Source organism: Hippopotamus amphibius, chromosome 13, assembly GCF_030028045.1.
Source record: "Hippopotamus amphibius kiboko isolate mHipAmp2 chromosome 13, mHipAmp2.hap2, whole genome shotgun sequence".
NCBI lineage: Eukaryota > Metazoa > Chordata > Mammalia > Artiodactyla > Hippopotamidae > Hippopotamus > Hippopotamus amphibius.
Genome location: NC_080198.1, coordinates 84795777 through 84819735, shown reverse-complemented (window position 1 = coordinate 84819735; position 23959 = coordinate 84795777). Strand labels below are relative to the sequence as shown.

Below are 23959 nucleotides of genomic sequence, written 5' to 3'. Positions count from 1 at the left end.
TGCATTTTTCCCCCAATGAATGAGGTTGAACATCTTTCAATATGCTTAAACTTTAAGAGAGATTTTATTTACTTCTCCTCATACTAACCATATCTTTTGCTGTATGCTGGATTTTTTTTTTCTTGTTTTTAGTAAGAACACTATATGTTAAAGAAACCAATACTTTTTATTTTTTTATTTTTAAAATTAATTAATTAATTAATTGATTAATGTATTTATTGGCTGCGTTGGATCTTCGTTGCCGCATGTGGGCTTTCTCTAGTTGCGGTGAGCGGGGGGCTACTCTTCCTTGCGGTACCCAGGCTTCTCATTGCTGTGGCTTTTCTTATTGTGGAGCACGGACTTTAGGTGTGCAGGCTTCAGCAGTTGCACGTGGGCTCAGTAGTTGTGGCTTGTGGGCGCTAGAGTGCAGGCTCAGTAGTTGTGGTGCACAGGCTTAGTTGCTCCACAGCATGTGGGATCTTCGACAACCAGGGATCAAACCTGTGTCCCCTGCATTGGCAGGCTGATTCTTTTTTTTTTTTTTTTTTAATTGGCTGTGTTGGGTCTTCTTTTCTGGGCATGGGCTTCCTCTAGTTGCAGCGAGTGGGGGTTACTCTTCCTTGTGGTTTTCGGACTTATTCCGGTGGCTTCTCTTGTTGTGGAGCATGGGCTCTAGGCACGTGGGCTTCAATAGCTGTGGCACATGGGTTCAATAGTTGTGGCTCACGGGTTCTAGAGCATACGCTCCGTGGTTGTGGCACATGGGCTTAGCTGCTCTGTGGCATGTGGGATCTTCCAGGACCAGGGATCGAACCCATATCCCCTGCATTGGCAGGCGGATTCTTAACCACTGCACCACCAGGGAAGTCCCAACAACAGATACTTTTTAAACCACCCCCCTACACAACAAAATTTTCAGCAAAAATCATTAAAGAAATGAATAATAAATTATAGAGAAAAATTTAAACAGCAAATATTTTCTTTTACTGAAATTTCATATATAAATACATACAAAGTCATGACTGAAAAATAAAAAAGGAAAAAGGAAAACTCATAGTATGGTACAAATAAGGAAAAAAGTACTGTGTAAGTATTTTAAATTACATTCATATATTTAATGAAAAAGGAAAAATTATACCTATACACAGGTCTACTGCAGTAATGAATAATAATATTACAGTTTGGGAACAATTAAATATATTAATAAAAAAGAATAAATTTCATTTTAAAGATACTATTCAGATTAGGTAAAATATTTCCTTTATGAACTACTGTTTGCATTTAGCAAAAAAAAAGTTACACCTTTAATGTTTTACTATTTCATATTTTAAAAACAAAAATTCTAAATGGCCATTAGAATGGCAAAATTGAAAAACTCAACTTTTTTTGTTTCTTCATTCTTACAATCACTGTGATAACACTTTATTTTGAATCTATTATAAATCCAGGAAAATATAAGAACACAGAGTTTGAAGATGAACTATACTCAAAGCAAATTTGAACAATTCCAATGCATAATGCATATGAGACCACCTGTGTCAGGGTAGAACTGAGAGTGGGCTGAATTAACTTCCATTTTGAATACAATGTTTATTAAAGAATAAGTTCTAAAAAGTGCTTTTATGAAGTTTACATTTGTATTTTAAAAACTCAACGTCAGCAACCCCAGCAATTGTTAACTGTGCCATCTAATAGAAAGAAATGAAATTGAGCTATTTGTAGTGAGGTGGATGGACCTAGAGCTTGTCATACAGAGTGAAGTAAATCAGAAAGAGAAAAACAAATACCGTACGCTAACTCATATATATGGAACCTAAAAAAATGGTACAGATGAACCTAGTGACAGGGCAAGAATAAAGGTGCAGATGTAGAGAATGGACTTGAGGACAAGGGTGGGGGGGAGCAAAGGGGAAGACGGGATGAAGTGAGAGTAGCATTGACATATATACACTACCAAATGTAAAACAGATAGCTAGTGGGAAGCTGCTGCATAACACAGGGAGATCAACTCGATGATGGGTGATGACTTAGAGAGCTGGGATAGGGAAGGTGGGAAGGAGTCTTGGGAGGGAGGGGATATGGAGATATATGTATAAATACAGCTGATTCACTTTGTTGTACAGCAAAAACTGGCACAACAGCGTAAAGCAATTATATTCCCATAAAGAGCTTAAAAAAATACCGTATGGTAACACATATATATGGAATCTAGACAAATGGCACTGATGAACCTAGTGGTAGGGCAGGAATAGAGATGCAGACATAGAGAATGGACTTGAGGACACTGGGGGGAGGGGAAGCTGGGACTACTGAGAGAGTAACATTGACATATGCACACTACCAGGTGTAAAATAGATGGCTAGTGGGAACCTACTACAGAGCACAGGGAGATCAGCTTGATGCTCTGTGAAGACCTAAAGGGGTGGGATAGGGAAATTGGGAGGGAGGCTAAAGAGGGAGGGGATATGGGAATATATGTATACATGTGGCTGATTCACTTTGTTGTACAGCAGAAACTAACACAATAATGTAAAGCAATTATACTCCAATAAAGTTTTAAAAAAATTAAAAATTAAAAAAATTTTAAAAATTAAATAGGAATTCTGTTTCTAGTCAAGATAGATTTATAAGGATACCAGAGCTACCCTAGTTCTTATTCAGCCAAAAACAATCAAGAAATAGAAAAAATATAGGAAACAATGATTTTTCAAGACACTGGACATCAGGGTGGAGATCCCTGAGACTAGAGAAACAACCGAGTTAGGTGAGCCCTACAGCTGTTTCATGTGATTTCCAGACTGTGGTGCAGAGAGGGGGAACTTGAGCTGAGACCAAGGGACACCCTGAGTTGAGGAGATAAAGCTGAGAGACTTGGGAAACCAAGGCAGCTATACTTCACAGTATAAAGTACTGGAAACAAGTAAGCAGCATAGAAGAGAGCTTTGTAGCTCTGTAGAGGATCCCCTTTTAATTGTTCAGCTGAGTATTTATCAACATCTGAGTATGAAGAAACTACCAGAGATTGGGGAAAGAAGCACCCAAAAGAATTCAAGGTAACAGGGCCCATGCTCAAATGGGGCCGTGCATAGTTTTGTTCTCAACATTCAGACTGGAAAACTTCATTATTCATGGGGCATTGGAAGGAGTACAAAGAAGGATCTTGCCTCAGTAGTATGAAACAATAGTCCTACACTGAGCACTGTTCTGGTCCTACCTAAGAATATTTAAAAGCAAGACCTGAAAGGATCAAACTGTTTTCAAATAACTTAACTGCATCTCAGAAGGAAGCTCAAGAATATTTATAGGAATACAAAAACACCCAGCATCTAACAGGATAATGTTCATAATAGCTGGCATCCAATAAAAAATACAGCCATGCAAAAATACAGGAAAATATGACCCACAGTGAGGAGAAAAATTAAATTGATTGAAATTTACCCAGAATCCTTAATATGGATGTTAGAATTTGCAGGCAAGGATATTATAATATTTATTATAACTGTATTCCATATGTTCACAAAGTTGAGACATGAAAAATATATGAGATCCAAATTGAACTTCTAAGGATGAAAACTATAGTATCTGAGATAAAAATACACTGGATGGAACTAACAACAGATAGGACATTGCAGAAGATTAGCAAACCTAAAAATTTATCAATAGAAACTATCCAAATGAAATGTGGAAGTAATAGAGACTTTTTTAAAAAGAGCAGGGTATGAGTGAGCTGTGGGACAGGTTCAAGTGGTGTAATACATGTAGTATATGTGTAATTGGAGTTCCACAGGAGAGGAGAATGAGATGAGAACAAAAAAGTTATTTGAAGAAATAATGGCTGAAATTTTCTCAGATTTGATAAAAATTATAAATCAGATTCAACAAACTTAATGAACCCCAAGCAGAAGAAACATGAAGGAAATTCCACCAAGGCATATCATCTCAAACTGCTCAAATAGGACTTCCCTGGTGGCACAGTGGTTAAGAATCCACCTGCCAATGCAAGGCACACGGGTTTAATCCCTGGTCCGGAAAGATCCCACATTCTGGGGAGCAATTAAGCCCGTGCACCACAACCACTAAGCCTGGGCCCTAGAGCCCGTGAGCCACAACTACTGAGCCCAAGTGCCACAACTACTGAAGCCTGTGCACCTAGAGCCTGTGCTCCATGACAAGAGAAGCCACCATAATGAGAAGCCTGTGCACTGCAACAAAGAGTAGCCCCTGCTTGCTGCAACTAGAGAAAGCCTGTGCGCAGCAATGAAGACCCAAAGCAGCCAATAAATAAAGTTAATTAATTAAAAAATTAAAATTTAAATTTAAAAAAATTGCTCAAATAACAGTGATGAGAAAATCTTCAAAACAGCCAAAGAAAAAGACCCATGTGCAAAGGAACAAAGGTAAGGGTGACAGTAGGGATCTCATGCAAGTGAGAAGACAGTGAAGCAACATTTTAAAAATACCAGAAAAAAAAATCAACATATAATTCTATACCCAGCAAAAATATGATTTGAAAATTATGGCAAAATAACAATATTTTAGACACACAAGAGTGGAAAGAACTAATCACCAGCATATCTGCACTGTGAGAAATGTTAAAAAAAAAAAAAAGTCTTTCAAGCAGAAGGGAAATTATCCTAGATGAAAATCTGTAGCTACACACAGGAATGAAGGATACTGGAATATCTGGAATTTCTAATATGGGGGTGGGGAGGTAGCTGTTATCTCTGCTTTGTACCTTTTCTTATAGTATCTTTGTTTGACTTTGTTATCAGAGTAACATTGACCTCAGAATAATTTAGGAAGCATTCTCTCCTTTTTTTTGTGGGGGTGGGGGTGTGAAAGGTTTGAGATTTCATGTTAATTCTTATTTGGTAGAATTCACCAGTGAAGTTATCTGGTTTTGGACATTTCTTTGACAGAAGTTTTCTTTCTTTTTTTAAATCATTGATTCAATCTCTTGTTACATGTCTGTTCAGATTTCCTATTTCTTCTTGAGTCAGTTTTGGTAATTTGTATGTTTCTAAGAATTTGTCCATTCATCTAGGTTATCTAATTTGTTGGCATATAATTATTCATAGTATTCTTTTATTAATCTTTTGATTTATATGAAGTCAGTAATAATGTCTCTACTTTCTGATTTTATTTATTTGAATCTTCTCTCTTTTTTGGTCATTCTAGCTAAGGTTTGCCAATTTGGTTGATCTTTTCAAAGAACCAAATTTTGGTTTAATTGATTTTATTGTCTTACTATTTTTTAATTTTTTAATTTCTACTCAAATATTTATTATTTTCTTCCTTCTCCTAGCTTTGGATTTAGTTTGCTCTTCCTTTTCTAATTCTTCAAGGTGTAAAGGTAAGTTATTGAGATTTTTGTTCCTTTGTAATGTAGGCATTTACAATTTTCTCTCTGAGTACTGCTTTTGCCAATCCTATATGTTTTGGAATGTTGTACGTTGCTTTTATTCATCTCTAAGTATTTCTAATTTCCTTTATGATTTCTTCTTTGACCATTGGTTGTTTAAGAGTATGTTGTTTAAGTTCCACATATTTGTAATTTTCCAGTTTTCCTTCTGTTACTGATTTCTAGCTTTATTACATTGTGTTTAGAGAAGCTACTTCATATGATTTCAATATTTTTAAATTACTGAGATATGTTTTGTGGTCTACCATATGGTCTATCCAGGAAAATGTTCCATGTGCACTTGAGAGAAGAGTGTATTCTGCTGTTGTTGTGAGGAGTGCTTCTACATGCCTAGTTGTCAGGTCAGGTTGGCTTATAGTGCTATTAAAGTCCTCTATTTCCTTACTGATCTTCTGTCTAGATTTTCTACCCATTTTGAAAAGTGGGTATTGAACTATTATTGTAGAATTGTCTCTTCCTCCCATAAATTATGTCAATAGTCATATCATGAATTTGGGTGTGTCTATTTTTAGGTGTGTCTATGTTTATAATTACATGTTTTTAACAAACTAACTCTTTTATCAATATCTAATGTCTTCTTTGCCTCTTGTAACAGGAGACAATTAAGGTCAATTTTGTCTGATATTAGTGTGGCACTCCAAGTCTCTTTTGGTTACTATTTGCGTGGAAAATTGTTTTCCATCCTTCCACTTTCAACCCATTTGTGTCTTTGTATCACAAATTTGTCTAGTAGATAGCATATAATTTCTTTATTTAAAATAATCAATGCTACCAATCTGTGCCTATTTATTAGAGAACTGAATCCTTTTACATTTAAATTAATTACTGATAAGATGGCCTCACTTTTGACATTTGTTTTCTGTATGTCTTATACCTTTATTGTCATTTCCTCCATTACTGCCTTCTTTTGTGCTTAGTTGACTTTTTGTAGTGAACAATTCTGATTTTTTCTCATTTTTTTGGATTATTAAAAAATATTTTCTTTGTGGTTACCATGGGGAATATACTTAACCTCTTAAATTTATAGCAATCTAGTTTGAATTGATACCAACCTAGCCTCAAGAGTGTATAAAAACTCTGCTCTTGTTCAGTTCCATCCCCTCTTTTATGCTGTTATTGTTATACGTTACATCTTTATACACTGTGAGCCTGTTAATTTATAATTTTTAAATATGTTTGTCTTTTAAATAATGTGGGAATAAAAAGGAGTTACAGGGCTTCCTAGGTGGCGCAGTGGTTAAGAATCCGCCTGCCAATGCAGAGGTCACGGGTTCGATCCCAGCTCCAGGAAGATCCCACATGCCGCGGAGCAACTAAGCCCGTGTGCCAAAAAAAAAAAAAAAAAAAAAAAAAAAAAGGAGTTACAAACCAAAAATAAAATTACATTGACTTTTGTATTTATCTATGTAGTTATCTTTACTGGAGTTCTTTATTTCTTCATATGACTTCAAGTTACTGCCTAGTGTCCTTGTGTTCAGCCTGAAGGACTCCCTTTCTTGTAGTCTTTCTTTCCTCCTTTCTCTCTTTCTTTCTTTCTTCCTTCCTTCCTTTCTTTCTTTTTTCTTTCTCTTTCTTTCTTCCTTTTCTTTTCCTTTCCTTCCTTCCTCCCTCCCTCCCTCCCTTTTTCCTTCTTTTTTCTTCTTGTAGTGTGTTTCTTATAGAGCAGGTATACTAGCAACTTCATCAGCTTTACCTGAGAATGTTTTAATTTCTCCTTCACTTTTAATTTTTTTAAATTTATTTATTTATTTATTTATTTTATTTATTGGCTGCATTGGGTCTTTGTTGCTGCACACGGGCTTTTTCTAGTTGCTGCGAGAGGGGGCTACTCTTCATTGTGATGCACAGGCTCCTCATTGTAGTGACTTCTCTTGTTGTGGAGCATGGGCCCTAGGCGCATGGGCTTCAAGAGTTGTGGCACATGGGCTCAGTAGTTGTGGCTCACAGGCTCTAGAGCACAGGCTCAATAGTTGTGGCGCACGGGCTTAGTTGCTCTGTGGCATGTGGAATCTTCCCAGGGCAGGGCACAAACCTGTGTCCCTTGCATTGGCAGGCAGGCTCCTCACCACTGCACCACCTAGGAAGTCCTGTCTTCTTCACTTTTAAAGGATAGCTTAGCTAGATATAGAATTCCTGGCTGATAGTTCTTTTATTTCAGTACTTAAAAAGTGTCATCCCATTGTCTTCTGGCTCTATGGTTATTGCTGAGAAAGATGCTGCTGATCTTACTGAGGATCCTTTGTCTATGATGAGTTGCTTTTCTCTTGCTGCTTTCAAGATTTTCTGTTTTGCTTCTTGGCTTTTAATAACTTCATTATAATTAGTGTGGATTTCTTTGCATTATCTTTTTGGGGACCAGTAAACATCCTGAATCTGTAGATTTATTATCTGTTATCAAATTTAAGAAGTTTTTTGGCTACTATTTCTTCAGATATTCTCTGACCCTTTCTCTCTTCTTCTGAGATTTCTGTTTTGTATATATTGATGGTGTCATACAGGTCTCAGGCTCTGTTAATTTTTATTCTTTATTCTTTCTGCTCCTCAGATTGGATAATTTAATTGACCAATCTTCAAATTCACTTACTCTTCTGCCTGCTCAAATCTGCTATTAAAACCCTCTAGTGAGTTCTTTGTTATACTTTTCAGTCTAATTCCTTTTATAATTTCTGTCTCTTCATGGATAACTCTCTATTTGTTCATACATCATCCTCCTGGCTTCCTTTAGCTCTTTGAACATACTTAATATGGTTGACTTAAAGTCTTTGTCTGGTGAGTTCGAAGTCTGTTCCTCCTCAGAAATAATTTCTTTTAATTTCTCCTGTGAATGCACCATATTTTGTTTCATTGCATACTTCATAATTTTTGGTTGAAGACTGGATATTTTGAATATTATAATGTAGTAATTCTTGAAATCAAATTCTTTCTCCTTCTCAGAGTTTGCTTCCCTTGCTTTCTGTAGACTGTAGCTGTTTGTTCACTAATTTTTCTAAACTGTTTTGTAAAGTTTGTTTTTTGGTCATGTGTGGTCCCTGAAGTCTTGGTTCCTTACCTTGCATTCAGCTAGGGTTTATTTTATTTTATTTTAATTTTTTTAGAACTTTTATTAAGATATAATTGACATAAACTGCATATATTTAAAGTGCACAATTTGATTTTTTTTCTTATTAGTAATGTATATATGGCAATCTCAAGCTCCCAATCAGCTAGGGTTTAGACAAGGATTTCCTTAAACACAAGGAACCAGAAAGAGAGAAAGAGAAAGGGAAAGGGAGAGAGAAGGAAGAAAAAGAGAAAGAGAAAGAAAGAAAGAGAGAAAGAAAGAGAGAAAGAAAGAAAAAGAAAGAAAGAAAGAAAGAAAGAAAGAAAGAAAGAAAGAAAGAAAGAAAGAAAGAAAGAAAGAAAGAAAAAGGAAGGAAGGAAGAAAGAAAGAAAAAAAGAAAGAAAGAAAGAAAAGAAAAGAAGAAAGAAAGAAAAGAATAGGAACTCCTCAAATTGAGAACAACAGAAAAACCTCTCCCAGGTTTGCAAACTGGCTCTCTGCTGGGGCACTCCTTCAGTGCTTAGCCAGGCCATTTACAGTTCTGTCTTAGCCTTTACTTCATACTTGCACTGAGCCTGAAAGTATAGGCTTAGGGTCTTCTTGGGTGTTTTCTGAGCTGCAACCTGCCCTGGACATGTGTGTTGCTTTCTAAATCCCCCAGTATACACAGGGACTTTTTTTTTTTTAAGCCCTTTATTGGAATATAATTCCTTTACACTGTTGTGCCAGTTTTTGCTGTACAACAAAGTGAATCAGCTGTACTTATACACATATCCCCATATCCTCTCCCTTGACTCCTTCCCACCCTCCCTATCCCAGCCCTCTAAGTCATCACCCATCACACAGAGACTTCTGAATGCCCTAACTTCCCATTGAAACTCTAACTTTTCCTTCCAAACAGCTTCAGTACTCTATTGTATGTCTCAACTGTAATCTTTTATCCCAGATGGTTGCAGGTTGTTTGCTTGCTTTACAATGTTTTTGAGGAATGTCTGCTGCCTTACCACTCTGAGCTCCAAGTTAGATGAAACAAAGACAAGTACATTGTGTCAGTCTTTCAAGTAACCCCCAGGTAGAACAGACAAACACAATTCTTTTAAATAACATCTGCTCTGCTCCTTTCAGAGCTAGGCACTAGAGTTCCACACTGGGAATGTGGATTGCCATCTTCAAAACTGCCACTGAGCTGGGGACAGGATGGGGTAAGGACTAGTATAAATGCCACAGTTTTCCTACCATTTTTAAGTTGCCTTTTTCCTTCACTCAGCATTCACTTGGGTACTATAAGCCTTTGATAACTGGAGTTTTGACAAAGTTGGTTATGAAAGTTTGCTTGATTGTTCTGTTTCTTTGTGGAGGGACAAGTGTTTGGATTTGCCTCCTTTGCCATGCTTGCTGGCATCACTCTCTGCATTGCGTACTGCCTCCTGTGCATATTCTCTTTCCAGCATCTTGTCACTCTGCTGAACAACATCCTACTTCTTTCCTTCCAAAATATTACCCATATAAGCCAAGGTTTGTAATATGCTTTTAGGGTAAAATAAAAATGTAAGGTTTCAGTCAGGGATTATGTCACAGCACAGTACTATCACAGTAGGTAACCATATTGACTGAAATATTTGGCTTCCCTGTTCTTTAATATCCCTTGGTTATTGATACAGAAGCCACTCCCTCTGTGCTCTGAGTTTCTCTCCCATCCTTTCCTAAGTCCCTTTACCTCTTTGTCTGGGTAGGTTCAGCAAAACCAGAATTCTCATTTCACTATTCAGAACAACTTGTCTATGCCACTGCCAGCCCACCCCATCATTGACATTCTCCACCTCCAAACCAGTCCATCAGAATGTTTTGATATAAAAAGGGAGTGGGACTCCTTATTCCCTAGAAGGAAATTTGCTCCCAGCTTTCCAAATGACGGAAGTTTCTCCCAGTTGTACATATTTTATTTCATGTTGAAATGTAGATATATTTTAAAACTTCTTTGAACACATTTATGTTGTCTCTATGGTAACCTCCATTTTAAAATGGTTATTTCTCAACAGGTGGGATAAAAAATCATTCCATTTTCTTTCGTAATCTAATATTTTAAGAAGTTCTAGAATTTTCACAAATGTGATATTAACTCTTCTCAAAACGCTGTTTCTTAAAGGAATGAAGACAATTTTATTGTTGGATGATTGTTCAGTAAAAGAGGCTTTTTTCCTCTGTGTAAGTGAAAACTGCTACTTTCAGTTTTGTTTTTTTATTCTGTTTTTGTTCCAGGATTCCAAAATGTGGCTGAAATATCTTTTTTTCAAAAAACAAATTTTTCTTGTTATAATGTAATAAACATTTATTTGGCATTTAAAAAAGAAAAATGAAAAATGAATAAAACAGAATTTCTGAACCCTGAAAATTTATAAATGCATAAAACATAAAATAAAAATCACCAGTAATCCTATTACTCAGAGATACCAACTGTTATCTATTTGATATACACCCCTCATGAACTTTTAAATTGCCATTTATATGAGCAGTTATAGACGTGTATTTGTGTGTGCATGTGTGTGTATTTTTCTCTTTAACAAAAATAAGATTTTTAGTGAGGGCTTTTTTATTTCAATAAATATAAAAGCACAGTTGCAATGGCTACATGGTAGTTCACTTATATAGACTACAATAATTTAACTGATTTTAATCAACAAGCACTTACTTTACTTCCATTTGTTCTGTATTATAAACATGGCATATATATTTTAGAAGTTACAAGAAACAAAGCATAGAAGTCTGATTTCTTGGATAGTTTTCTTTAAATATTTGCTGCTATAAATAGGCATTAAAACAAAACAAATTTTGGAACTGTTTCAAAACTCTTTGATCACAAAAGCAGGCAATCATCAATAAGTATCTAAAATGTCAAACATTTCTAACCTTAATAGACCAGCTTGCAGACTAGCTACAGTCTGTCATTTCGGGTTTAACTCCTTGAGTTGCCAACAAAGTCTCTGTTCTGATCAAATGGGTTTATTCATCTGGAAGAGCCCAGTGCTTTGCTATCTTTCTGCCATATCACTTGCTGCTTTTTCAGGCTGAAAAAAATCACTTCCTCTTTCTCTCCACTGATCAAATCTAACCCAGAATTATAGGTCTAGCTCAAACCCCACTTGACCCATAAACTCTCCCCAAACTCCCAGCAGGAAGGAATTTTTCCTCTCATTAAAGTCCCTTGGCAGATAATATTTGTACCACTTTTTGGCAATTAACAGTTCCTTCTCTTGTGTTTTCAAATATCATTTAAATTTTGCCTATTATTTCCTCATTGGCATATTTGTATCATCTCTGTACAACTGTACCAAAAGGTTACTGAAGGAAGAGCTCAGTATTGCCATTTGCCCAGCACTATACTTTGCATATAGATAGAGGAAGCTTGATAAATGTTTACTGATTTAATAATTACTGAAAATTATAGATCTACATTAGTAAAATCTTCATTCAGTTCAATTTCTATGCACAGATAACAGCATATTAAAAAAGCAATTTCTTAAAGCTCTTTCATTAAGATATTAACATAAAATCTTTGTTACTGACTAGATACTGACATTGTTGGCAACTGAACTATGAAATCTTTAAGTCAAAATAATATCCTTAAGATGTTTTCTGTATTTTTATAGAATTTGAAATATCTACTTAAAATAGTTTGCATAAATATTGAATTACTTACCTCACAAAAACTTAGGTAGAAGCACAAAAGTAACAGAATAGCACGAGCAAGCTTCATGTTGGAGACAATCAGGGTCTGTGTCTCACCATGGACTCTTCTGCACCCCAGATAGTCTTTTGAAATTTAATTTTTAACCTCTGAAAAAATATTTAAAAAGAGCAAGCCTCCTAAAGAGCTTTGTACTTTTGAACTCGTGAAGAATTTGGCAAAATTCCAGAGTTTTACGGTAACTGAAACGAAAAAAGACCTCAGTAAATAGCTGAGGGACTGTGTTTCCTGCAGAGAAAACTAATGCCCCAACTTGATACTGAACAATGCCCCGTTCTGTTTTCTAGAGAAGACAGAAACCACTAGAAGAAATTTCTTATGTTTTGGTAAAATAGAATTATATATTTTTCTGTAAGGACGAAAACTAGGAAATGGTAAGAAGTCATCATATTGAAGGTTATGCTGATACATTAAAAATCCTCACCAAAACGGTTCCTTTATCGTTCACAGGCTCTCCTCTGATTGTAACCAGGAAGAGCTATTTGGACTCCTCAGTTAGACTTGTTTCCTTGACTTTAATCTTTGCTTTTTGTTGCTTTTGTTATTATAATCATACATGATGGCCTGCCTCAGGGAACACGGCCCCTCTGCCTGAATGTTAAACTAAGGTCCCTCTGTTCAGCTTACAGGCAGACAATCTGCCCCACCCACCTGTGTGAATGGCTGAAATTAACATATCCCCTCGCTAAGGCTGGTCATTCCAGATCTTCTGCAAGACTGATGGCCCTTTAACTTTACTTCCTCACATCCTCTCCCTTTCTATTCTGCTCTTTCACTTTACTTCCTCACAGCCTCTCCGATTCTATAACACAAACTGGCAACCAGACCCCGATAAGATGGTTTTTAGGAGAGACTAAAGTCGTATTCCTTACCTCAACACCTCATCTCTGATTCATGGCCTGTTGCGCGGTCAAAGCTCGCTCTGCTTGATCAAATTATTTTCTCTAAGCAGAAATGCTGTCACAGTTTGGATTCTCCTTGAAGCAGATGTGAGACAGAGTTTGGGGTGCAAGATACTTATCAGGAATCAGCTCCTAGGAAAGGAGGGGAGGAGAAGCTGGAATGAACAGAAAATCAGACTGCAATGTGGGTTTGACAAGGCCTTGGCCAGCTCATGGGGGATCTGGAGTGAGAGTGACAAGTCACAGTGGCCCAGGGTCATGCAGAAATGGCTGGATCCTGCCTATCTTGCTCAGTCACCTGGTGAGGGTTGCCCAGGAAATGCCTACCCTTAGGTGAGGCAGGTCTCTGTCACTGAGGCAGACCCCGAAGGATCTGACAGTTAGTTGCTGTCAGATGGAAGGGTCCACTGACCACACTCTTCATATCCAGGCAGCCAGTCCTTACTTGAAGGGGGATCTGGGAAACTCATCTCCCTGTCTTTCACAGTCTACCATTTGCAACTTTTAGATCTACTTTCCATATATACCTCAAGGGTAGCTACTTCAAAATTGCAGTGGGCTTCGCTTCCTGTGAGATTATTTAGGAGGGGGAGGTTGTGGAGAGGGGGAAGGGAGGGAACTGTAGTCCTTCCCCTTGCAGTTGATCTTGGGGCTGCAGTTGAAACTCATCCTCTGCCTCCTTCCTATCCATTCTTGATTCCCTTCACCCTGAGTTTCCACCTCTGCTGGCCTCAGTGGCTAACCTGGTGGCATGACCCACAACCTCTTCCAGGAGTTATCTAAGCCCCTGATTACCACTCCCTTCTCAGACCATAGTTGCTGTTTCTATCCCTTTACTGTCATAAGAGCCACCTAAGTAGCTCATATGGTTGCATACACATTTCTCCCTACCCTCACTGTATAACAGCAGCCTTACTTCCTCTGAATAATCAGGGTCAGTTACTCCTGTCAAGATGGTGACTCCTCTTCCCTGCTGGTCCCTAGACACAAGCAATTCAGTGTGCACCAGGCAGAAGGCTTAGCTTATAATTCAGTGGGATTCCTGTTGTGCCCCAGGACAAACGTGTGCTTCCTTTGAGAAACAGACCTCAGAGTACAAAGTATGGGGACAGGAAGCATAAAGCCGCCAGTTGGTCATCGAAGTGCTGTTAAGTATGGTCTTTCCTGCTTCTGTTCCTTGGCTCCCAGACCTGTGTCTTTTCTCTGTTGGGGATACAATGCTATATGAAGGTCCTTTGATTCAATGCATATACTACTTCCTGGAGGATAGCACCCAGTCCTCACAGTGTTGCCTTTAGGTAGCACCTCAGCTTGGCATTCAGCAGGCTACTCCAATGCTCCATAAGTCTGCCAGCTTCACAGTGGTACAGTATGTGATAGAACCAGTGCACTGCACGGTCACAGGCCCAAACTCACACCTCCTTTGCTATAAAGTAGGTCCCCTTGTCTGGCAGGATGCTATATGGGATCCCCTGTTGGAGGATTAAATGCTATGTAATCCTTTGGCTCATGGTCCTGAGACCACGCAGGCAGAAAAGGTACATCCTTACCTGCCATTTATGTCTATTCTTGTGAGAATGTACCACTGGTCCTTTTAAGATTGAAAGATCTGAATGTGTCAATTTACCACCAAGTGGCTAGCTGGTATCCTTGATGAGATGTGCCATCTTGGGGGCTCAGCATTGGTCTCTGTCGCTATCAGATTGGACATTTGTTGATGGCAGTAGCTAAAGAAACGTTCAGGGTCCATGATATTGGCCTCCTGGGTAGCTTCCATCTCTACCACCACGGCCACTTTATTCTTGTGCCCATTGTGCTAGTACTGAGGTGACTGATGACTGAAATTGGCTGAGTCATTTTGTTGATTATTTCTTTTCTCTGGTGGTTGTTCTCTGGTGGGCGTTAACATGTGATACAAAGATTTTTACACTTCATCCCCACTCCTATATGTACATCCGCATGTTTCTACTCTTCCAGACCTTTTTGTTCTTAATCTTTGAATATTTTTCATTCTAGGAAAAAAATATGATCAGGCAATTAGTACTGCCTGTGTTTCCATATATGGTCTGACCATAGGCCACTTATTTTTTCACACAAAGTGGATAGCCAGGTGTGCTACCTGAAGCTCTACCCATTGGGATGACTTTCTTTCACCACTGTCTTTCAAAACCATTACTAAGTATGGCTGTAATGAAGCTGCTATTTTCGAGATGTACCTACATACTGAGCCTACCCATCTGTGAACCAAACCCAAACTTTTCCCTCCTCCTTCAGCTGTTCATACCAGAGTCCCCATAGAGCCACAGGTGTGAGCTGAGGGAGGAACACAGGTGCAACAGTTTGGATTTAGGGGAAAAGGGGGAATCTGGGCCATCTGCTCATATACTTTGCTTGTGCCCTTTGCTCCTGTTTGTATTTGGTTCCAGATGTAACACTTTTATCTTACGTTTTTGCTAGGCCTGCTCAACCTTGTACTTCATGGGTCTGTTAGGACCCAGCTCATAAAGGGTATTTCTGCCACACGGTGACACAGTGTCATGTTTGGTTGTTCCACATTTACCAGGGTTCAGTAGTGCATAGGTTGTTTCTCAAAAAGAATATAATTCTCTTCTGTAGGTAGCACGGCCTTGCTCTAGAACCCCAGGGTCTTGTATTGGTAGTTCTCCCACTGAGTCTTCCTCAAACACTCTGCAATGTTTTTTCCCACCACTGATATCTCCAACACCACAGGGTCTTCTGGATTACTGCAGAACTCTTTCCTGTGCTGGTAGCCAAAGTAGTATTCTTCAGTGTGAATTATCTGTCCAGAAATCAAATAGTTCCCAAAGGGAACATCTTCAAAAAGGCTCACTAAATTTTGTGCCTCCTTCTTTGTGAAATGAAGTACAAGACAAAATAATTTGTCTTTTACTTTAGAGAAGATGTTCTGGAATATTTCTGAGCACTCTTTTCCTAAAATTTTACTGATATGCCAGGATTTATTGCCTCTGGAGCATGTGTGTCTAATCAAGGCTTTCAGCATGTTAGCCACGTCTTGCTTATCTGCCCTGATTAAGGTAATACCATCAATGTAATAAAACAATGTAATGTTTTACAGGAAGTCCATATGACACCCAGATCTCTCCAGACTTTATTATGGCAGAAGTTGGGAGATAAGACCTATGAAAAAATTATAAAATGTGTACTGTTGTTTATCCCACATGAATGCAAACTGTTTCTGATATTCTTTTCTGCTTAAAATAATTATAGTGGTTTTGGTTTTCCTGACCAAATTCTTATTGATATCCTTTATAATAGTGCTAAAACTAGAATCAAAGTTCTTATCTCTAAAAGAAATTTTATTGAAACAGATATTAAACCTTATATGGGGTGGAACGTCTAAGCTTAGAAAGAATAGAAGAAAACAAAAAGACATTTATATATCCATATCATATTAAAAATTTTATAACAAAAAAAGCATTGAAAAAATGAACTAAGAATACTATTAAAAAATAACAAAAAGAATCAAAATGATGGAAAGGAACTAGTAAAGACATAAGCAATAGTAAATAAACCAGAAAGTAAAAAAGTAGTAGACGATAAATAACGAGTCATTTTGAGAAATAGTTTTTAAAAAGAGAGTAAAACAATTTTAGAGGAAGGCTACTGAAGTGGACATTTTTATGGGGCTGCCAATATCCATTATCCTTCATAACAGGTTCCCAATTTTCTGTGTGGAATTATCTTTCTTCTATTATGAGTTGTTTTGGTGGGAGAGTAATTCCAGGTAACTGCTTTCCAAATGGAAGTTGAGAAATCCACATCGAACCTCTTCCCATTCCTTTTTCATAGCCCAGGGACTGATCAAAGAGCTTCTCTCTCTCTCTGGTGTTTGATTCTTGAGTTAAGTGATAAGAGAACAAAAGAAACAGTTGTGAATTATCTATTGCAGCAGCAGCGTACCGGTCAGACTGTTTCAGCTATAAGATAAGCTTCTTATGATTCCTTTTGGCCTTGTTAAGTATTCTTAGTTCTTAAGCCTAGGTGCTTAGTCACCTGCCAGTACTGTGAACGTCCTATTATTTTCCAAATGAATTTTCTTTTACTAAAGTTAGCCAGAATTGGTTTGGTGGCTTGTCAGTGGAACCCTAAGTGATACAATCTGTGCAATTCATCAAATCATCTGAAGATCTGGAAGAAAATTTCAAAGAAAATAGAATTATTGGAATTGACTCAGGAAGAGACAGAAAATTCAAATAAATTAATAGCTAAGAAGAAATGGAAAAGTTAAGATTTTAAACCCCCAAAGATACTAAGTTTTACCAACTCTTAAGAAAGATCATTCTGTTATTTAAACTTTTTCCAGAATACAAAAAAAGATAAAAAGCTCTCCAACTTATTAGCCATACTCTAATATACTCATCCAAAACTGGATATAAGCCTCTGAAAGAAATCTATAAGCTAATCTTAATTAATATCCATGCAATAATCCTAAGTAAATGTTAGCAACCCATATACCATAAACCACAATATAGTAAAAGAATAACATATCATGACCAAGTGGGGACCAAGTGGGAAATACAGGAGTGTTCAACATTAGGATATCTATTAGTGTGATTCAGTATATTAGAATCTTTAATTAAAATCATAGATTAAATAAGAGAATCTGTATATCACAAGAAACAGAAAAGGTATTCGATATGAGTTTAATACCACTTCTTAGTTTTAAAAAAAGTGAGCAATCTAGGAATAGAGCAAAGGTCATTAACCTTATAAAGGGTAGAAACCAACAGTAAACACCATATACACTGGTGAAACACTAGAGCCAAACCCACTAGAGTTGGGAAAAGCAAGGATGCTATATTTCAATATTATTGTTATTATTGGAGGCAATAAACACGAAAAAATTTATAAATATTGGGGTGGAAGAGACAAAATTGCCATTATTTATAGATGAAATGATTGTTTACTTAGGTAAAATGAACTGAAACTATCAGACCTAAAGTCAAAGTTTATTAAAGCCACTGGATACAAAATCAACATAAGAAAATGACTTTTCCTATTTGTCAGCAATTAGCAAATAGAAAATGTAATTAATAGCTCACAATGTCTGATATTCTATATAGTTTATATCTCTTTCCTTCCAACATCTCAGTGAAAATAAATATAAAAATAAAAATAATTCCATTGCACCATTGGAAAATGAAGAGGGAGTCCATCAACAGAATACAAACAGTGAAGATTTACTGGAAGACATAAAACAGAGAGGAAGAGATTAACTGCAAAATTTAAAGGAGTTTTAAGAAATGCTAAACTGATACAAGTGACAATTGTATCCAGAATAAGGGAGACTACAAAGTAAATAAAAACAGCAGTATCTGGGAGAAGTGATAGACTAGGTGATCAATTAAATAAAGAGCAAAACAGTTAAGCCAGTTCCCCATTCTTCGGGAAACCTACTTCAGCATTTGCTCCAGGATAAACCCTACAAAAGGCTCCCTGCAGTACATGTTCTAACCTAGTGCCCCTGGTGTGAACACTGTGGCAAGAGAAGCAGAGAACCATTCCAGGTACAACTTCATGGGGTTTAGGGAATCTCTGCACTTAAAAAGCAAGCTATAGGGCTTCCTAGGTGGCGCAGTGGTTAAGAATCTGCCTGCCAATGCAGGGGACACGGGTTCCATCCCTGCTCCTTCTGTGGGGCAACTAAGCCCGTGCGCCACAACTATTGAGCCTGCGCTTTAGAGCCCGTGAGCCACAACTATTGAGCCCATGTGCTACAACTACTGAAGCCCACGCGCCTAGAGCCCGTGCTCCTGCAACAAGAGACGCCACGGCAAAGAGGAGTCTGCAGGCCACAATGAAGAGTAGCCCCCACTCACCACAACTAAAAGAAAGCCTGCGCACAGCAAAAAAGACCCAACACAGCCAATTAAATAAATAAATAAATAAAATTAAAAAAAAAAAAGTAAAGGCAATCTCCCAAGGCCTCACATCCCACCCCACCTTCTCCTACACAATCATCCACACAGTTCTCTGTAGTCAGAATCTACATAACCAGTTTGTAGAGCACAATAAAAAGAAAGAGAGACCAACCTCATTTATGACTATAGGTGCAAAAGTCCTAAACAAAATATCAGCAAAATGATACGAACAAAATCTTAAATAGGATTCAGTAGTCTGTTAATAATAACAATGATACTTATTTGACAACTTTTTATGCATACACACATACATATGTATATAGGCTCAAGTAAATAAGTAATTATGTTAATGTCATAATTTCAGGGTAGGAGAGGCACACGTTTAAATTCAAAAGAAGCAAAAACCCTGTAGTCTTAACTTTGGACATATCAGTACAAATCATATTTTTTTTTTCTTTCTAAAAATATGTACCTCCTGTCTCTGTCCAATAAGGCAAAGTCAGGATAATCCGAAAGCAATGAGCACCCCTTAGTGCCAGACTGCGTTCTTTCCATACCCTTTCCTACTAAAAGAAACAAGGGCTCCTTGAAGAAAGAGTTGGGGTAGGAAATGTAGAAGATATGTCAGATACATCTGGTGTCAGAGAGCAAGGAAGCTATCAGAGGCTAGTGAGTGGTATTAACAGACATAGGACCAAACTTGAAGGGGCTCTCACAAGCCAAAGAAACAATTTAAGCATTAAAAAGGATGATGATAACAAAGGATTTAGGTAAAAATAAATATTAAAAATAATGAAGGAAAGTTCTTTATTTCAGCTAATAATTGCTGAAGGAATGATAAAATTAGCATGTCACCATTTTGCAATTCCTCATGAATAGATGAATCTAGGTGAGGATCACTGATAGCTGCTAAATCCATCAGGCGAGAAGTGGGCAGGGAACTTTCTCACAGATGGATCAGGGTGATATACTGATCCCACTGATCAATCTTAACATTACCAAAAGAGAAACAACCAGATGTCATGTGCCTCCTTGTGTGATGCTGTGAGAAGTGTTCTTGAAACAAAAAATTGAACCTGAACATAATCGAGTCTCCATATCTCACTACCAGGCAATTACCAGTTTACAGCAAACACAGAGAACAGAAAAATATGGTTTATATGACCAAGAAGATGGGAAATCTACAAGATAAAAAACTCAGTTCCTTCAACAATAGATGCCATGAAAGAAAATAGGGAGAGATAACTGGTAAAGAATAAGGGACTTAAGAGTCATGTCAATCAAATGTATTGTATGGCTGGAGCTTGTATGTTAAAAGTGTATTATAAAGATTTCATTTTTCTTTTGTGATTTCCTTGTTTAGTTTGCTTGTTTTACAGTTTATTAACACCTGTTTTACAAACATGACTTAAGAGTTCAATGTGGTGATTTTTGAAGACGAAGTGGGAGATGAAAGAGAACTCTAGGCCTAATTAATTCTGATAGTGATAAAGAATCACAACTTACAAATAAGTGCAGCAATGGCTCCAGCAAAATTGAAAAGACACATAAATCACAGAAAGGAAGCAAATAATTTCAAATGGCCTTTGGAATCCCAGAGTAAAAAACTTGTTTAAAAAAAGTCACGTTATTAAGTGGCAGAACTTTTTGACTAAAAAAGGAAAAAAAGCCCCAGAGTTGGGAAGACCCTCACAATTCTAGTATGTAAACTTAGAGAGAGTAAAATGTCAGGATAAGATATTATTTGAGAAACTAAAAAGGTTTCACTCTCAAAGTTTGATAAATTCATGTAATTGATGACAAGTCACATGACGCTAAAGAGATTTTATATAATAAACCAAAAAACTTTTATCCAGACTGATGGATCAATAGATTTCAACAACAAACGTCACATGATAGCACTTGTAAGATATGTAAATTGTGGTGAAATTTTTCTTCTATAAAATGCTGCCCAAAACAAGCAAAGGCCAAGATACATTTACTGTCTTGTCTTCATATTGGAAGCAAAAGGTACATCTTGGAAGAAATGTGTTGGCAGCTGCACTGATGGTGCCCCATCAGTGATTTCAGCATTGTTCCGAGATGGTTCACTTTCATAAAAGGGAAAATTCTGATGTATTCACAACACACTGCTTTCCTCCTAAGGAGGTGCTGGTGTCAGAAAACTTCTGGAGCTGAAATGAAGAAAATTCTGGATGATGATATAAGAATGATTAAACTTATCAAAGGCCAGTATACCCAAGAACATGGAACTGAGTCCTCTTGACAAGAGAGCATTAGTTTGCTAGTCATGTGAGTTAGCCACCTCAGAAATTAATCCTCCAACCCCAGTCGTGCCTTTAGATGATGGCAGCCTCCATCTACATCATGACTGCTATGTCATGAAACCCAGAGCCAGAACCAACTAGCTAAGTTGCTCCTGAATTTCTGACTTATGGAAATTATTCAAGATAATGTTTATTACATTAAGTCACTAAGTTTGGGGGTAATTTGTTACACAGTAAGAGAAACTAATATTGATTTCGGTTCTTAACAGGATGTTTGAGCTGAAAAGTGAACTGTGGGTATACTAGGGCCTGGAGAAAATATCTTGATTTCAAGTGACAAGATTCTTGGTTTTAAATGGAAACTGAATCTTTGGAAAAAACATACGGCAAAAAGAAATCTTAAAATGTTTCTACTGCTGCTTGCACTTGAGAGTGAGGAAGTCTCAAGTTGAGACCAAACCACCTGGGGGGAATCCAGAACAAAACTGAACCATATTTTCCCTCCCCTTTAACAAGTAAATGACCAAATGAGGGCTCCTTTCTCTGAATCTGCTTCTCAACCTGCGCACCTGACTTTGAGAGAAGAGGGAGAGTTTCTAAGACTATGATTATAAACATAAGATGAAATTTACTGATCTGCTCTTCTACAACTTCTGGATTTTTGTGAAAGAGCACCCTGCCATTCACGTGAAAGTAATAAACATTTACTCTACTTTCCAACTTCTTACTTGTATGAGCAAGCTTTTTCTTTGAGCTTAAAAACAGTGACCAAAACAATCTTATTTCAGCTGAAAATGAAATCTGTGTATGCAAGTTTCAAGAATGACTCAGAATTGACCATACACATAGCAAAAGACAAAGATTTCATACTAAACAGGTAAATTTCATTATCTTCTTTAGTTTCAAAAAAAACCCCACTTTTATGCACACACAGGCCTATAAAAAGAGATTAATATTCATTAAAATCAATTTGCAATCTACTAAATTAAATGAATAATGGAAGTTTCCTCTCCCACTTAATCTGCATCAGAATTGATATCCTATTTTAAAATAACAAAAATGGAGTGTAACATTTAAAAATTATGAATAACTATATTGTACACCTGTAACATATAATATTGTACAGCAACTCTACTTCGATAAAAAAATTTAAAAAAAGAATTGAGATCCTTTGTGAGAAGGGGGAAACTACACAGAGCAGGCTAATAAGTTGGACAAGAAAACCCAGATTCATAGAAAAACACCATTCTCTACTCAAAACAGCACTGAGTTGCACAATGTGAACCATGGATACACTTCAAAATGATTAATGTGGTAGAGTCTGCTATGTGTATTTCACAACAATTGGAAAAAAAGAGCACTGACAATTATTATTGGACTACTATGTCTACATGTCTATAAGCTACTGATCATGTTAACTTACTAGGATGGAGATATATATATATATATTTATATTATTTAGGGTTTTCTGAGACATAAAAATGACTTCAATGGTTCTTCCAGGGTAGAAAGATAGAAAAAGGCTGGTTAATGGATGGGAAATGGAGCTTTTCCAAGAAGGAAGTGATTGCCAATGGCAGAGAAAGAGAAGCAAGGCAATGATTTTGGCCTGATGGGGCAGAGAAATGGTGTATAGCACTGGAGGGAAATAAAATTAATTACATGGAAGCCGTAGTCAATGGAAAGATTTTACTTTAGACTTGTTGCTAAAGGAAATGGAGAACTATTTGGGATCCTGAGGATGGCTATAATAAGTTCAGTATGTCATCACATGCAGTACAGGTGGGAGGAGGAAAAGCCCAGAAGCATTTATTTTGATATAACAAAGATGCTCAGAATGTGAGGATGTTGTAGTTCACTGTAATTATTTCTAGACTTTTGAGTTGTTGTATATTGTGTGATTTAGGGTATGAATAACAAAGGAAAGTGTAGTAGTGGCAACAGGAGGCCTGTAACGACAGTACAAAGCTACTTTAGATGGCATGAACAGAAATTGATAGCTTTAGATAAAAGAGACTGCCACCAAGGTTGGGTGGGGATGGTGACAATGATGACAGAGGAGAGTGCTCAAAGGTTTGAGAGCAAAGATTCAGAAACCAAGAGTATGATGCTACCATGAGGACAGAGAACTGGAATGATCAATAATTTTGAAAGAGGACGGACTAAGATTGGGGGTGGTGGTACAGCAAAGGACTGAGGACTGTGAGAATCCATGGTTCCCCTTTGTCCCTCAAACTAGCTGCAGAAGTTACTTTGCTTCTCTGTCAGTTCTTTACGTGTAAAATAAAGGGGCACCACGTAATCTTGAAGGTCCCATAAAATTTCAATGGTTTCATCACACTGAGTTGTAGATAATACTGGCACACCAAATGGAGATAAAACACAACATAAACAGAGCAAAATAGAGCAGAGCAGTTATGAATAATTCTACCTCTGCATGATGTATAGAATTTAAAGTGCATTTATCAAATCTGAATAAAAATTCATTTACCAAATTTCTTTTATATATGTGACTGGTGTTTTCTCAAGAAGCTTCTACTTCAGTGTAAAAGACATATTGTGATTCCTAATATTCCCATAGTTAAGTTTACGAAATTCTTCCAGTATTTAAATAACCCTCTAAAAAAATATACCAATCCCCACCTTCTTTCAAAGATGAGGATGACTGTATTAAATATCAAGGTGAGGTCTCAGAAGA

The 23959-nt window shown here is 37.1% G+C and overlaps 1 protein-coding gene across 4 annotated transcripts in view; it reads right to left on the bottom strand.

The window, feature by feature from the left end:
• Positions 1-23959, bottom strand: part of CFI (complement factor I) — a 66919-nt gene that overhangs the window by 41622 nt on the left and 1338 nt on the right. For 3 of the 4 annotated variants that reach the window (XM_057706245.1, XM_057706241.1, XM_057706244.1), the window contains exons 2-4: positions 17034-17261; positions 13062-13223; positions 12142-12371 (exon numbers count right to left, since the gene is read on the bottom strand). In XM_057706245.1, the coding sequence (XP_057562228.1) occupies positions 12142-12198 (57 nt within the window). In that variant the 5' untranslated portion in view covers positions 12199-12371; positions 13062-13223; positions 17034-17261. Of the gene's footprint in view, positions 1-12141; positions 12372-13061; positions 13224-17033; positions 23828-23959 lie in introns of all 4 variants that reach the window. The other variant, XM_057706243.1, reaches the window with a different exon arrangement.